The sequence below is a fragment of the Toxotes jaculatrix genome, chromosome 2 (assembly GCF_017976425.1).
Source record: "Toxotes jaculatrix isolate fToxJac2 chromosome 2, fToxJac2.pri, whole genome shotgun sequence".
Lineage (NCBI taxonomy): Eukaryota > Metazoa > Chordata > Actinopteri > Toxotidae > Toxotes > Toxotes jaculatrix.
In genome coordinates, this window is record NC_054395.1 from 24,743,096 (window position 1) to 24,759,313 (window position 16,218).

The 16,218-nt window shown below is 45.1% G+C and overlaps 1 protein-coding gene across 1 annotated transcript in view; it reads left to right on the forward strand.

Moving 5' to 3' along the window:
- camta1a (calmodulin binding transcription activator 1a) overlaps positions 1–16,218 on the forward strand; it is a 272,181-nt gene that overhangs the window by 151,873 nt on the left and 104,090 nt on the right. The window contains exon 5 of the mRNA XM_041055551.1: positions 5,938–6,073. Within this exon, the coding sequence (XP_040911485.1) occupies positions 5,938–6,073 (136 nt within the window). The remainder of the gene's footprint in view (positions 1–5,937; positions 6,074–16,218) is intronic.

Below are 16,218 nucleotides of genomic sequence, written 5' to 3' on the forward strand. Positions count from 1 at the left end.
GTCTCTGTAGTCGCTATTTCCAAGCAAACATATGCATACTGACTAAAGGCTGAAAATAGCATTCACCACAAATATGATGTGGAAGTCTTTTGAGCAGGCAGTTGAAAGTCATCAACATTTCAACCCAGTTAAACATATTATATGGGCTCTAATACACACATGCAGCGACAGAGTGTATTTCAAATGAATAAGAAATGTCTTGACAGCCAAAACCTTACAAGCACTGAAATTCAAATTCCGTGTCACCTAAGCTGTACATCAAAGCTGCACATTAGCCCTTACTGCTGTGTGTGTATGTGTTGACACAGGGAATGGAGCAGTATAACCAGTGTACGACATGGCTATTTGTAAATAATGTCCCAACCTCATCCACTGGCGGGGGCTGAGAGTTTTAAGTCTGAGTAGTGATGGCAGCCTCCCTGAAATGTGCATGAAACCGGCTTAGCGCTATCAGCGCAGCATCACCGCCAGTCACCAGCCTCCCTCTCATTCTGCCGGGCTGCTGTGGACCAGATAAGAGCAACACCACCCTCCTCCCCTACTGCTTCCATCCGCCTTATGTTGTCCCCCCAACAATCCACCCACCCTCCCACACCATTTCACCCTTATCCTCTTTACAAGGTCTTATAGGGACAGAGACACTGATGTGTAGCTACAACCGTAATTTATATTCTTTGTAAATTGTCTGTGATTTTTTCATTGAGATAAGTGCGGGGGGAACATCTGTTTTGTGCTGGAAGGCAGTGGGCCGGGCCCTGAGTTCTGTGGCAATCACCAGCAGTATAGATAGAGAAAAAGAGGGGAGGCACACGATCTGTCTCCCTATCCTGAATTACAACTCCAGGGGCCCAGCTACCCTCTAATCATTACTGTTGTATTTAGTTGAACACATTGGATAAACAAACATTGTGCTCCATCTGCACAGCCTTGGAGACACATGAATCCATGTTTGGCAAACTTAACTTTATGATTCACTTCAGTCTAATTCGTGTCTGTTACTGGGACCGTTTTCTTTCTTAATTTTTGTTAGTTTTTTTTTTTTTTAAAGATGACCGTGGCATTTCAGGTTTAATACACAGTTTAGAGAAGAGAAAAAAATGCTAGCATGTTAGGGAGAAAGAGATGATGCAATATGATTTAAAAGATGTTGCGTAACTTGATCCAGCTGACTGACCCGCCACACAATGTCCCTTACTCCCTTAATTACCATATCTAATTAAGTATTCTTGGTTGAGGGCTGTGGCTACTCAGGACTAGAGTAGAAAGAACTGTGGGCATCACAGTGACCAAGCACCGAGGCCTCATTGGCAGTCACAGAGGAGCGCGACCTGTGGCGTCTCGACATACGAACACTCGCGGGGGAGTTGGAGGGGTTCAGAGCAGTGCAGACGATGAATCTCAATCCTGAGGCCCTGGCAGATTTACATTTAAAGTAGTTTTAGCGAACGCCCCACTTCCTGATGCATGCTTTGGCAGGGTTGAAGGGAGCGGCTTATCTGCGAGTCATCAATTGCACGTGATGCGTTCAGATATGGAGCTCCCAATGCGGAGCCAGCACCTTTCTGCTCACACATCCAGCTCAAAGATGGTGTGCCATCTAATAGAGTGCCGTCGCTTGAAGTATAATTACATTACACATAGAAACACCTCTGCACAGTGTCAACAGCTCCAGATGTGTGTGTGTGTGTGTTCGCGTGCATATGTGTTTTAACACATGTGACCTATGTTTTACCTGTGATTGACAGAACCAGTAATGACCAGCATCAGTGTGTTATTGATGTTCTGTCACTCTTCTTGCTATTAATGTTATCCCTAGATGGAGCAACAGGGTTACTAGAAACTTGGTGTGTATGTGTACATGTGTGTGATGCTTGTGTGTGAGTGCCCAGGGGCATATTTGTGCCTCATATTTATACTTAATAGGGTCAGTGTGTGTGACACAAACTTGAGGTGTGTGAATGTGTGTGTGTGTGTGTGTGTGTGCATGTGTTTGGATGAGTAGTAGGTGTGAGTGTGGTTGTTGACACAGTGGGGTAAAGGCTATGATGGCTGAAGGCTCTGATGGGTAATTGAGAACAGCAGGTGTTGCCTCCCTCCTGAGCCACTTCAGGCCCCAACCAGCTCAGCCTCCGATCTTCAAAGCTGGCCCTCCTCTCCTCTCCTCTCCTCTCCTCTCCTCTCCTCTCCTCTCCTCTCGTCTCCTCTCCTCTCCTCTCCTCTCCTTTCGTCTCCTCTCCTTTCGTCTCCTCTCCTCTCGTCTGCTCACCTCTCCTTCCCTCTCCTCCCCTTTCCTCTCCTCTCCTTTCCTCTCCACTCCTGTCCTCTTGCCTGCTCCCCACTCCTCCCCTCTCCTCTCCTCTCCTCCCCTCTCCTCTCCTCCCCTCTCCTCTCCTCTCCTCTCCTCTCCTCCTGGCTGCACCGCCAGTTGCCAGTTGAGCTTGCTGGGGAGAAAAACAGCATGTACGGTATTAATCAAACCCAGGGCATCATGGGGAATAGGGCAGAGCGAGGAGGGTGGGGGGGGGGGACTAGAGCCCAACGATTACTGCTACACTGGTTCACCAAGACTGAAATAATTCATTCTCTGTAGCCCTTTTGATAAGAATACAACCAGCAACACAGAATTCTTACCATTATAAGCTGGAATGTCAATTAAAATGCTGTATGCTTGTCTTACACTTGAGTACACTTGATACAGTTGAATAGTTTTGAGTGTGGTAATACAGTAATAGCTTATTTCCTGTATTATAAGTAATATATTGAGAATATGCTGTGTTTGATTTCATCTTCTTCTTTTTTTTTGTTTTGTTTTACTAGCGGCTGCCAAAAACTTGTATGTACTTACGCAATAAGCCTGTTTGTGTTCCTCATAAATATAATGTTTGTTCAAGTCAGAGCATTTCAAAGTTCCACCGCTGTGTTTTCGCAGAACATTTTTAGGATTTTAGGATGATTCACCAGAGCTGTGGATTCTCCCCACTGATCCCTGTTGGAACAGGAGAATCTCTAACACTCACTCAGATTTGTCTCTCGCTGTCTGTCTGTTTCAGCTTTTTTCTCCTCCTGTCTGTGTTAGTGCCTATAGGCCTTTAGACAGTGAGGCTGAGCCTGTGAGCGGTGGTTTGCCTGTCTGTGGGCCAGGGCTCCCTTGCTTTGGCTTTGTTACCCATGCTGAACACGTCACCAGCCTCATAAACCCCACCACCCTCCCCTGACTTTTTCAAATGAACAAATCTGATTGAGCGAATGCCATTACCTGGGTAAATGAATGATTCCTAAAGGACTGGACAAGGCCTAACACCACCCTGAGGGTAAAGCTTATTATCGCTGCAAACTCCAAAGAGGGGAGAGAGGCGGCTGTGGAGCATGTGTGCACTTTGTCAGAAGCCTGTATTTCCATATTAATCTGCCACATTTAGGCATCTGAGACAGAGGGCCTCCTGTCATGCTTCTTTGATAACAGAGCAGTTAGCTTTTTCCCCTCATGTATAAATATGTATAATTCTGATAAGATTAATTGAAACGCCTAAGTATACAGTGGTAGGACATGAGTGGGAGGAAGAGCGAGAGAGACAGTAGGAGGGCAGAGGAGACACATTATACTACCTAAGCATGCATTTTAGACTGGTCTGTGCCTCAGACCTACTTCAGAGTGGGTGCCTAGGCTCGCTCCTCTGGGTCCAAAGTGGCTTGAATTGAAAATAGCATCTACCTAACGGTCCCTCAAAAATAGCTGAGCGAATAAGTTTTTGCGCCAAGCCGATAAATACGGCGTGGAGCCTCTGACACCGAAGCCTCACCCCAATTTCCAGTGCTCTGGAGAAGATCAGATAGCCCTGTGTCATTTGATTTTCTGCCTTATCTCATCCGCGCCCATCTTTTTGTCTCACGCAGGGCTACATTTTAAGAGGCACACACACTCCTTGTATCTTTTGAAGGACAAAACCCAGAATGATATCGAAACAAATAATAGGATCACGCTGCTGGAGAGGGCCATTCCGGTGTTTGAGTGCTAATGTAGGCATGTCCAATGAGTGTCCTTCAAATGACATTTGGGATGCAAATCTGCAGAAGTACACGCTGAGATTGCAGCAATCTGCAAAGTTCTTAGTTCATGAGTGCTATTTATGATCACGCCTCCACGATGGGTGACATTACGGATGTTGTAAACTAGAACACAATTTATACTTTGTGTATATCCCATACAGACATTGAGCAGTTCCACTTCTCAGATTGACCAATAAAAATGTCTGTTTAATAGTTGTTTTCTGCAAAGTATGCTGAGTGCGAAACAAGAGAGGACAGTGAGCGAGGGGAAGACAGCAGGAGAGAGGGAGGTGTGGGAGAGTGGAGGTGAGGGATCCAGAGACAGATGAAACGAGAGGGAGAGAGAAAGCAGAAGAGGAGCCGGAGCGAGGGAGGAGACAAAGACGTTCCCTGGTGCACAGCTTGTGTTGACTGACGGCAAGAAGAGAGGGCTGTGGAGAGAGGAAGGGAGGAGGAAAGGGAAGAAGGGAGATCAGCAAGGAGTGAGCACGTCAGTGTGTGAGTGGCGTCTCTCATTAGAAGGTGCTGTCAGGGGCCACAGAGGGGGGACTGCAGGGACCCCACCTCCCCCTTCTCCTCCCTCTCCACTGGCCCCTGAGATCCGGCTGGGAAAATGATTGATGAGTGATACCAAGATAAACACGCGCCCTGGCCCCCAAAGGCAGCCCTGCAAAATGATGCATGCAGCGTTATAAATAAACCTTGTGAAAAAAAAAAAAATAACAATAAACAACAAAACAATGCAAAACAACTGTTGGGTTTTCTTATTTTGGATATTGTTGTTGAAGACGCAAATCAACCCAGCTTTTGTTCTTTGCTTTGATGAGAGTTTTTCAAGCCTTTTCTCCTTCTAGTTTTATATGTTTGTGTCATTGTGTTTGTTGTGCCGATGCATATGAGCAGCGGGCACAAGGCTAACAAGGTTCACCAGCTGACTGGATGGTTAAGCCGCCCTCAACAGTTACACTGCCTCCTCAACAGCTTGGGCAGGTGGCTTTCCCACTCATTTTCTGCAAGGCACCAAACACTGAGGCAAACCTGTTCTCATTTGGGAGAGCTCCAAATCATAGCAGCTGTGTGTTATGTGTGTGTGTGTGTGTTGGTTATGTGCATGGGAAGCGGATGTGCAGTGTGGCTTATGTATGGATTCATACTGGTGATGGATAGCCACTCCGCAATACACACAAATACAAATACGCGCGCACAAAACTATTTTCAATTGCTCGCTAATTGTTGAGTAAGTCATAAATGTTTAATGCTACACTTTCTGTTAATGTTTAACACTGAGCGCCAAATGCCTCTGTTACAAATCGAAGTGGAAAGGCAGATTATCATCAAATACTTACATTATATCATTATGAGCCTACAGGCTGTGGTCTGGTGGAGGGAGAATGAATTATGAATGGAGTGTGAGGGAGGATCGTCTCTTCCCCCCCTAGGGACTTCCAACACCACTACTCATTTAAGTTGGATGAATGAGAGACAAGGAATTAAGAAACCCCCACCCCACCCCCCCACCAACCACACGCACGCACGCACACACTGCTTGCCTTACACACTGGCCTTTATGTAATTTACTCCGTGTGAAGGAGTGTCACTTTAGCTGCTTGCAGCACACACACTTCTCATTGGGAGAAATGTATGCTGAAGGGTGCTTTGTTCATTGTCAAACTGTGCATACCAATGCTGAAAAACACCATAAAGAAGTCTTGTCATCTAAGTCACTGGTGCATTTTCTGCCAGGCGCAGACTTGTGTCGGGCCTCTTTGTACATCTCTAAAATGAGTCCCCGAGCTGTGCTGTAGCTTTGCCTAAAAATTCTTCTCATCTCATCTCATCTTCCTTCTCTCTTTTGCTCTCCCTCTCTCTGTTCTGTCTCCACGGATCCAGGCCGCAGAATGGGTCGATGATATTGTACAATAGGAAGAAGGTGAAGTACAGGAAGGATGGCTACTGCTGGAAGAAGAGGAAAGACGGGAAGACCACACGGGAGGATCACATGAAGTTGAAAGTGCAGGGAGTTGAGGTGAGTGGGCTGACAAGAGTTTGGTTTTATTTCGAGGGTGTGAACGGGGGAAAGAGGCGGGGAGCGGGTGGTTGTGGGGTGGGGTGGGCGAGAGCCAACCTTCACCCTGACACAGACAAACACGGGTCTACAGTGAGCTCTCCCCAGGCTGTAATGGAGACAGCCACATGCTGCAGTTGGCCCTTGTCTCCAAGGAGCCTCACCAAGAAACAATGCGGCACAACAATAGTTTTCCCTGGGAAGCCAGTGGAGTGGAACCGATTGTTTGTACCTTATTAAGGCTCTGGATGTTGCCTTTGCTCCAGAGAGCCTACATTAATCTTGCTGGCTCAAAGCAGTACTGTGGAGCTAGCATTCCCTCACCTCACTCCAAGTCACTCCCCATACCAGCCGCTGCCATAAAAGGGCCAGTTGTATCCATCCTTGGCTCACCCAGGCTCAATCTTGCTCTACCTGAGGTGGTGGCAGTGCAATGTTGGCACCCTGGCTGATTTATCAGCAGTCCCATATATGAGACTAGGCAAGTCTCAGCCCCAAACTCCTTCACTTCCTATGCTTTTAGTTGTGCTGAAGTTTGGGTTCTGGTCTCTTTCACATGTTTAGCCACAAGCACTGATGCCAGAAGCACAGGAGCTGAGCTATATAGTCGAGTCAAGGTAGAAATGTGAGTGTGGTCTCCCCTTTGTGTGTGTGTGTGTGTGTGTGTGTGTGTGTGTGTGCACATACACACACATAAACACAGACATGTGCTCAATTCACGCACGTGTACACATAACCACACACCTCAGGGAGTGGTGCTGTGAGTCTGTGTCACACAGCATGACAAAGACAAAGCTCAGGCATTCTCCCAACAGGAGCTCTGCTCTCTGTTTGTACTCCTCCAGATATTTGTCACTCCAAGAAAATGGCCTCTTCCTTCACCTAGCCGGCTCGGTGTCATCTCTGGTCCTGCAGCGGTCTGATAACCTGTTGGGACTGTGCACTTCCACCCTTTTGGACTGTTACTTATTTCCCAGTTTCTTACAGCCCTGTCTTTACCCAAGGTTTAATCAGGCAACTTGCATTAATACAGTCATATTAGTATGTAGGGTCTTTTGTCCGTACGCACAGAATACACGTAAACCTGTACAGACAGGGATCGGGAGGTGATTCTGCCCTTGTGGATGCTGTTTCTTACATAAAAGGCAGGGCTAGCGTTTCTTACTCACATCTTCTGTTGCTGGCGTACACACTGAGCCCATTGGAGCCAAGTGGCGGCCGTCCATGTATATGTTTTTCTGCTTCAACAACAGGATAGACTCGTAGCTGCCAATTTCCCCTGTGTTTTGGGACAGGTTTACCTTTTACTGACAGGTCCTTTTGGCTGTCACACTAAGCTGTGTTGTTTTCCATGTGTTTGACCAGCTTCAGCCCTACCCAGGTTCCCCTCCTACGGCAGGTGTCCCTCCAAGAAACAGCCTGGGACATCGGGGTGTGATATGGCAGGAGTATTAGCTGGCTCTTCTACGGTAAACATGGCTTGCAGAGTTATTACAAGAGCCAGCTGTTCTCCAATCCAGTCCTAAAGCATGTATAAAAAATAAAAATAAAAATATATCTAAAGCAGAACTTTTACTCGAGAGTGGCAGCAGATGTTAGTTGAAAATTCAACTTTATTTCTGCTGTTTGCTATATCATCGAGGCACAAATTGGCGCACACAGAAGCATGGCCCCCCCAACAGAATTCCTCGCTGCGTGCCACTGTCCTATTTTCCAGCAACAGTGCTGGTCAATGCTCCAGAAAAGTAGTCATTTTTCTTTAGAGTCACTCCCTCAATTAGCACATCACAGCTACTGGATCCTGCGCAATTCTCTTCTCCAGTGTCCAGCACATGTTCTTCTTCTGGTCACGTAGCTGTAATAGTGGACAACGAGAAACATACTGTTACAGTATAAAAATACCCAGACCTCTGAGACCAAAAGTCCCAGCTTTATAAAAATAATATTAAAGGAAGATATTTCCTGGCTTTTCAGGTAACGAATCAAGTGAAATACAACGCACAAAGGCTGTTGAATGCAGGGAAGAACTCCATTTTCACTTTGCATGCTACATATTGTGCTGTATATACTGCATAATCCTATAGACTTGACATACCACAGCATGTCTGATGTGCGCTAGGGGCGTCAAATGACGTGCACCATATGATGCACTGCTGCACCGTGGTGGCAGCATGGTTTGAATTTTAGCCAGACCAAAACAGAAGCAACACCTGCTGGAAACAGAAAGGGGGCAGATTTATTTAACATACAGCCGCTGAGACTTTGAAGAGTGAGATTTTCTTTACGTTCCAGTCGACACTTGACACGAACACTGAGTAATGCGCTGGCGACTATTACACTATTTTGTGTCCGTCACTAGCAGTGCACAGTCGGGGGGTCAGAGGCGGTACAGCTGTCGAATAATTAAACCTGTGGTGTGCAGTGAACAGTTTGCAACAACACAAGATAAAGGGTGTACTAAAGAAAAATCGTCACGCACGCATAAAGACTGGGCTGTTCGCTGAGCTGCCACCAGTAACTTGGAACAAAGTGCAACTCTCCGTCCTGTGATTTTGTCTGTGAGCTCCTATATGTTGTAACCAGTCTAATTTACCAGAGCTAATTGCTGTGTGAGTAGCGGAGCCGGTGCGAGGTGTGAAGGTGAGCTTAGTGGAAAGAGGGAGAGGGAGAGAGCACAGGCAGAAACTGATGTCGGACTGCAGTGCCACATGGGAGCTCACAGGACTCGGACCATAACTGCTATTTCACGTACTGAGTATAAAATTACTGTGCTGAGTTACGCTGCTGAGACCGTGTTGTGCGTTTCTGTGTGCTCGTGCACGCATTCGCACCTTGCAGCCTTGGAAGACCTGAGTCATGTCCTTTAAAAGCCTCGATCCTCAAGACTGACAGAGAGAGGCGATCCATCACTGCTGTAACCGCCCTGTGATGGGATTCCTGATCCATCCTGCACGGTCATGCTTACGATAAGCACATACAAATGACTTGCCCTTTGCCCTCTGTTCAGTGAAAGTATGAGGCCACAGGAGGGGAAGAGCGCAATCATTTCATCTTACTACTCCATTAAGAAAGAGAACAGAAAGATCCATTTAAATACATAATTCATATTGTACATTCACAAGGCGGAACACAAAGAGTTGACATAACTTGAGCATAACCTCGTGTGTTTTACAGGCAATTCTTCACATCACTCATGCTGTACTGTAGCTGCTCTGATTCCCCAGCCACCCAGTGCTTAATAGAGGTTCTGTGGTTATTACATGGGCCAGGTTTAGTGCACAGAGAGGACAAGTGTTGTGGGTGATTCAGGCTAGTGATGTTCAGTGGCTCCGGCGAGAGAGAGGCTGCGAGTCTGGGAGCGAGAGGCCTTCTGGGGCCCGCGAGAGGCAGCCTTGCGTGGCAGGAGTAGATGTCAGTGTGTGCTGCTGCTGTCCTGTCTGCTCCACAGTGCTGGCTCAGCAGCCCGTGTAAACCAAAGCTCTACTCTCTTTCTCCCTCCCTCTCTCTATCGCTACCTTTTACTCTCTTTGTGTGTCTTTCTCTCTTCCTCCCTCTCTGTGTCTTTCATTTCTCAGTCCTTTAATTCTTTCTCTAGATTTTTCATTGTCCGAGTCTACTCCTACCTCTCCTTCTCCTTTCTGCCCTTTCTCTCCCCCCCCGCTCCTCCTCCTTCCACTACCCTCCAAGTCCATAGTCCAGACGGACAGAACCTTGAGTTGGGCGGTAATGCTCCCTGTTCCCTAAAATTGGAGCGCGGGGCATGTTGCGGCATTAGCGCTTAACAGGCCGTGAAATAGCAGCCTGCCTTCCTGACGTCTCCCCCATCACTCCAGGTGAGTTGGCCAGACGGCTGGATAAATGAGCAAGCAGCACCCCCAGCAACCAGCATGCATTTGGGGCACTTGAGGAGAGATGTCCATCAACGATTATCTCACCACCACCCTGCTCTTACCAAGCTCAGGTTGTTCACCAGGTCCTAGTCATGGCCAGACTTGCATAGGGATCCCTGCAACCACTCTAATGAGGACGTCCAGTGGCTTGTCCGTTAATCAGGATCCTTGTTTACACCGGGTTTTGATTGACTTTATTCTCCTTCAGAGTGATGTCATCTGAATTCAAGCTGTAGGTCTCAAAGTGTGCATAGCTCTAGCATCCCCTGGCTTCTCGCTGTGAAATAGCAGAGAGCTCAGACACATCGGCTTTGACGAACTCCAACTGATCTCCGTTCTCCTTCTTGTTGAGCTTCTACCCTGATGCTACCACCTCTTCTTACCTGATTAGCTGTTGATGTGGGTTCAACCCCCCCCCCATCTCCACCACTCCTCCAACGCGTCTATCCTATCTCCCCATTATTCCTAAGCTTTAATAAACTCCCTCAAACGTAGATCGATTTTCTCTTAAGTGAAGGTGGCAGTGCCTCTGACTTATTTCATTACCACAGGCTAATTATACCGATTGAAATGAGCTTCTCTTCTTAAGGTGTGCTGTGCTGCTCTGTGGCCCCACGCTCCCCAGACTTTAATGCCAATACAGTTCTCTACCAATTCCCTAACTCCCATTCCTGCCTCAGCTTCACCCCACCATCCCTTCACCCAACCCTCTCACCCTCCACCACCTAAATAATCAGCTGGTGCGTCCTTAGCCCCCGTAACTTGTCATTTCATGTTGGATCCACCCTAATGTGTGATTTCAACTGTGCAACTGTGCAATGAAGGAAGGTAATGGAGCATGCTGGTGGCTCAATCGCCTCTGTTCATTGATAATAATGAAGACAAATGTCAAAACATTAGTTGCTAATGTTGTAATGGAGTGGATGCTAGTGGATGCGCACTGGATGCTACACTGCATTGGCTTCCAATATCACATGACCTTCAATATTTAACTCCTCTTTTTACGAGTAGTCTAGCCCTTACTTTCTCAGCAAATCAAACGTTTAACTTTTTAGTCCATCCAAGCAAATTTATATCAGATTTCCCATGACTGTCTTGAGGCACAGCTTTATACTTGTACCTTTTTGTCTGCTAGTTAAAATCGATGGGGGAAAAAAAAAAAAAGAAAAACATTTCACAATTTCATGGCCATCTGGGTGGGTAGCATTGGTAAGTTATAATCAACTAGCATATCTGTGAAATAGAGTTTCTTTGTGAGGCTCTGTGTGTGTGTGTTTTCAGTAGCAGTGGTATAACTGATTTATAGATGCTGTAGCTGATATCACCAGATTGCGAGGCCAGATGTGAGAGGGCACTAAACAAACCCCTGTTTCTGAGAGGAGGTGACACCATGCATGCTTTCCCTCCTGCCCCTGCTCCAAGTCAACTGTGAAATTAAGATCAGATTACTGATACAGGCGATGCCCAAAGCAAAAAAGTTTGTATTTTTTATTTTTATTCAAACTTCTAGGCTGTCTGTTAGACAACAGTCAGTTGCTTGCTCTGTAAAGACAGTAAATCGATTACTGTTTCCATTGTCTTCTCCCTTCTCCTGGAGCCTGCTTTGTTATTCAATATTTTTTTCTTTGCCTTGAAGCTCACACAGCTAGCTCTTTCCTTTTGAATTACCTGATTGTGGAGGAGTTAAGACCAATCTGTGTGTGATATTTTAAAGAATGGTTTCCATGGTTATAACTCCTAACCTTCCGCTCTCACTTAACAGTCAATGAGTGGCTGCATAGGTACAGGAAGTACATGGTTTAGTCACTACACGTCTTCTTATTTGTTCACGCTAGTAAAATAATTATATAAAGCCAACTTTAGCTTTGAAGGACAGAATATAAAAAGCTATAATAATCAACAGGTCACACTGGATATATATGAAATTACTACCTTTAATAGAAAGTGTAGCATTTGGTTTTAGATCTTGCCATGCACAGTAGGTAGGTGCTGCAACTGGATATCCATTTTAGTTATTGTGTGATTTTTTTTTTTTTCCTTTTTCTTAAATCCAGCACAGTAGATTAAAGCAGTGATCCTCTCCCCAGCATAATGGCTTAATGGGGGTTGTTATCTTGTTATTAGCGACCGAACCAAAGCCTTCCCACATGAACGCCTTACCCCCAGCATTGGGAGCATCCACTTTACCCATGGTTTTCCTTTAAGCCCACAGTAATTAGTTTTCCTCTTTTACGTCTTACAATTGCCAAATCACTCAGCAGCAGTTAAGCACTCAGTCTGCCTTTCATGCTGACCCCGCTATCACCATTTCAATCCAGCAGCCAGATTTCAGGGGCTAATTTTGGAAAGGTTTCTGTAGGGAGTGAACGTATAAGGGGCCTGTCAAAAAGCAGTGCATTATCGACAGCTTCCGTAATTTAATTTACCACTTGTTGCCACATGTTGCAGCGTTGTCATGCTGAGGTATCTCCACAGGGGTCCGCTTCTTTATTGTGAAGGGGAAGGCGGAAATGTCCCCAGGAAAACACACTGAGAAACATTTTAATTTGTTGCAAAACTTGAGGATTTTGACTTCCATTTATAGACTGGGCTTTATCGTGGCTTCCCACTGTAGCTCCCAACTTCCCTCCCAGGCCCAGTGAAAAAGGGAGAATTGTCCAGCAGCTGCACACACACCTTCTTCATTTCTCTCGTGGTAAAAACCAATTCACAAGAATAATGGAACACAGTAAAATGAGGGAGTGGAAATGACTTGAATCCGTATGACTGTTGCTTTGGGGACCCTTGGCACAAAAATATTTTGAGACAGAAGCAGGGATGCTTCTTAGTTCTTCGCATGTCGCTCATTATCCTTATTAATACTGCTGGTGCACCAAATCAAGTGAGTTTGCCAGTTTTTGATATATGTAACCCCCCTGGGAGTAGCAGATAGGCAGATATGCAAAGTGGGGGCAAAAGGTTTGCAGAAAGGGTGAGGAAAACAGAGCGCTGCAGGCAGCGAGCAGGCTTTGCATGACTCGATGGTTTGCTCTTAGTGTCTGAATCCTCCTTTTGTTTGGTCTCGTGAGCAAAACACAGATCCCTCGGCAACACAGGGCCTGGGTTTTATGTTAATGAACAACTTTCACCAAGGCTTCTGCCTTCTCATATCCAGGCCAGAATACTCGTCAGAGATTCATACTGCTCAGAAAACACCACCACCAAGTGATACAGTGCAGTGTTTTCTGCTGAAAGGCCCACTCTGGTCCTGACCTCAAACCATTGCTGGATTCAGTTGATTCACTTGAATTTTAAGGTAGGAGTTCAAAGGAAAGCAAGAAGTTTCAGCATCACTCTTACTTTCACCTCCCTTATGTCAGGGTGCAAGTCCTTTGCAAAATCTCTGTTTAATGATGTACAACTAGTTTTGGCTGATTCACACATTTCTGCTGCATTTCTGTCTACAGGTCAGGACCAGAGGGTCGGCTGAGGTCTGAGTATTGAGTAGAATCAAAGAGTGGGTTTCTATTCCTGAAAACCTGTAAAATGCATTATATAGATTGCTTGAAATGCCTTGGATATCTCTTCAGGATATGCCTTTTTCTGAATCTGCGATTTTCCCTCTCTCCCCATCGTTTTTTTTTTTTTTTTTTTTTGTTCACTCTCCTCTCTCTTTCTCTCTCTCTCTTTCTTACCTCCATCTGCTTCTTCCCTTTGAAAAAGCCGCTTACTCCAATGGTCTCTGTTAATATGAGGCCATTCCTGTAGCGCAGGCAAACCCCTGTGTCAAGAGCATCAGTTTTCTTCGGATGCTGTAAGGCCTTGGCACAACCATCTCTTCTTTCCCCTGCTGGAACGCTTGGTTCTTTTAATATCCCTCAGATAGAGAGCGCAGCGCTGGTTTTTAGGATACCGCTATACACAGAGGGGCAAAGGCTTTGAGTAGGAATCATCCAGCGACATTATCTCGTCTTTATTCAAAAAGCCGGTACAGCTGGCCCCACAATTTCACAGGAGCTTTTCTGCCTCATCTGCAAAAATATTTGTGTATTGACGTTTTGCAGTGAGATGAATTTGTTATACTCAGGCGTCTCACTCATCGGCTACCTTTATCTTTCTTTTTGCTTGGCTATTCACTCTGCCGGCTACTGCACATGGTCTATGTATTATTAACCAGCAACACAGAGGTTTAGATGTAATTTGCTGCTGTGTTACATTTAATAACTGCAAAATCAAAATGTACCAATGCTCCAACATTCACTCTTCAAAGGAGGTATAATGAGTGGAGCAGCAAAGTTCAAAGAGAATGGTTAAGTGTTTGTATAGAATTATACAGCGTGAGCAACTGTGTTTTCCTCAGAGTGATATTGAAAGGTTTGATATTTTACATGAAAGGGTGCTAAAGAGGAGTTTAACACAGGAAACAGGTTTAACCCTTCTGCTCTGGGCAACAGAGGAAATACTAATGCAGATAAGAGTCTTTTCATTGGTCTTGTCTTGTTTTGTTAGTCATAACTTTGTGTCTTCCTGCCTTCTATTTCTCTTCTACCTATCATGTCTTTTTATGTTTGTACTGCTTTCTACATTCCTCTTATTCCATTCCTGGCCGATGCATCAGTGTTAACCTTGTTCTTTTCACAGTAATCTGAATAGATGTTCTGTGTCCTGTGCACTGCATGCATCTGTCCTTCCTTTTTTTCTTCAGTTTCTGTTGATTTTCACTGTTGTTTCTGTTTGAGTCTTTTTTCTGTGTTGTTTTTTTTTTGTTGTTTTGATGTGTTTTTTTTTTTTCTGTTGCAAGTGCTAGAATAAAAGGCAGCAACAGACTTCTGTAGATTTCTATTACACATTTAAATGTGTGGAGAGAATGAGTCATTTGTTTAAGCCCAAGGGGGTGCCTAGCTTGTTCTGCGTTGTGTGTCGACACTGGTCCCCTGTTAATGTCACTGTCACCCAATAATGATGCATGCATGCAGACAGATGCACTGACACACACGCATACTCTCACACACAAATCGTATCTACGTGCATTTGTTTAATTCACCGAAAGAATCTCAGGGGAGAAAGAGGAAGCGTGTGTGCCACATGTGAGTGAATTTATACACTAAATGTACACATAAGCAGATACAGTTAAGCCTCATTTCTTAAATGCCTTTTATTGTTGAATTACCTTTAAAGATACAAGAAATAAAAAAAAAAAAAGTTTCCTATGTGATAGATGAAAACAGCAGAGATAAAAATTAATCAAAAAGACTGTAGACTATGGAAAATAAAAGACAGATGAAAAGGAGAGGAGGGAGCAAGAGAGGCTTAGAAGGTGGATGGATGGTAAGGGTGGATTGAGGGTGGGGAGGGAGGGTGAGGCGAGTGTTGAGCGGAGAGGAGAGAGAAAGCTGGAATGAACGATATATAGCCGCTGGCAAACAGAAAACAATTGTTACACTGCCTCCCATAACCCACTTCAACCTTAAACAGCAGATTTTTTTCACTCAATTAATTTCTACACATTGGAGCAGGGGCCTTGGCTGAAGCTGGGCTTTTATGTGCTCCTGCTGCTGCAAGGCCTATACACATCTCTGTCTCTCTCTCCCTCTCTCCTCTTTCTCTGTCTCTAGCTTTCTTTCTCCTTTTTTTCTTCCTGCAGAAAATGAACATTCTGCATTGGAATGGACTGAAACACTTTAACAGATGAAACCTGAATAAACAGGGGAATATTACATATTGTAAAAATAGCACAGACGCACAAACAATTGATGAAAACCATCATTAGATTCTCTTGTAGGAAAAGAAATGCCTTTTAACCCAGTCAGTATTATCAATCGCAATCATGTACACCCACACAGAAACTTTTAAATATGATTTAAAACTCCTATTGTGCATCCAGCTGAATGTATCTCTGCATATAGCTCTTTAATGATTTTGCATTACATGTACAGCTAGTAGAAAGCCAACTTTGAATGCTGATTCAAATGATAAAATCCCTTAAGAAGATTTGCAGAGAGAAGTCTAACGGAACAACAAGATTTTTATACCAAGATGATAAACCATGATATTAATACAAACGATGATAGTAATAATGATAATCGCGCACACAGGAGCAAACCGGGCCATGGTGGCCCTGTGTGGACAGCAGGTTGACTTGCCTGAGGGCAGAGAGAGGGAGAGCAGGCAGAGACAGATGGACAGATAGATAGGGGAGGGCATGACTGAGCTGTGTCTGTGTGTGGTGAGTGAGGG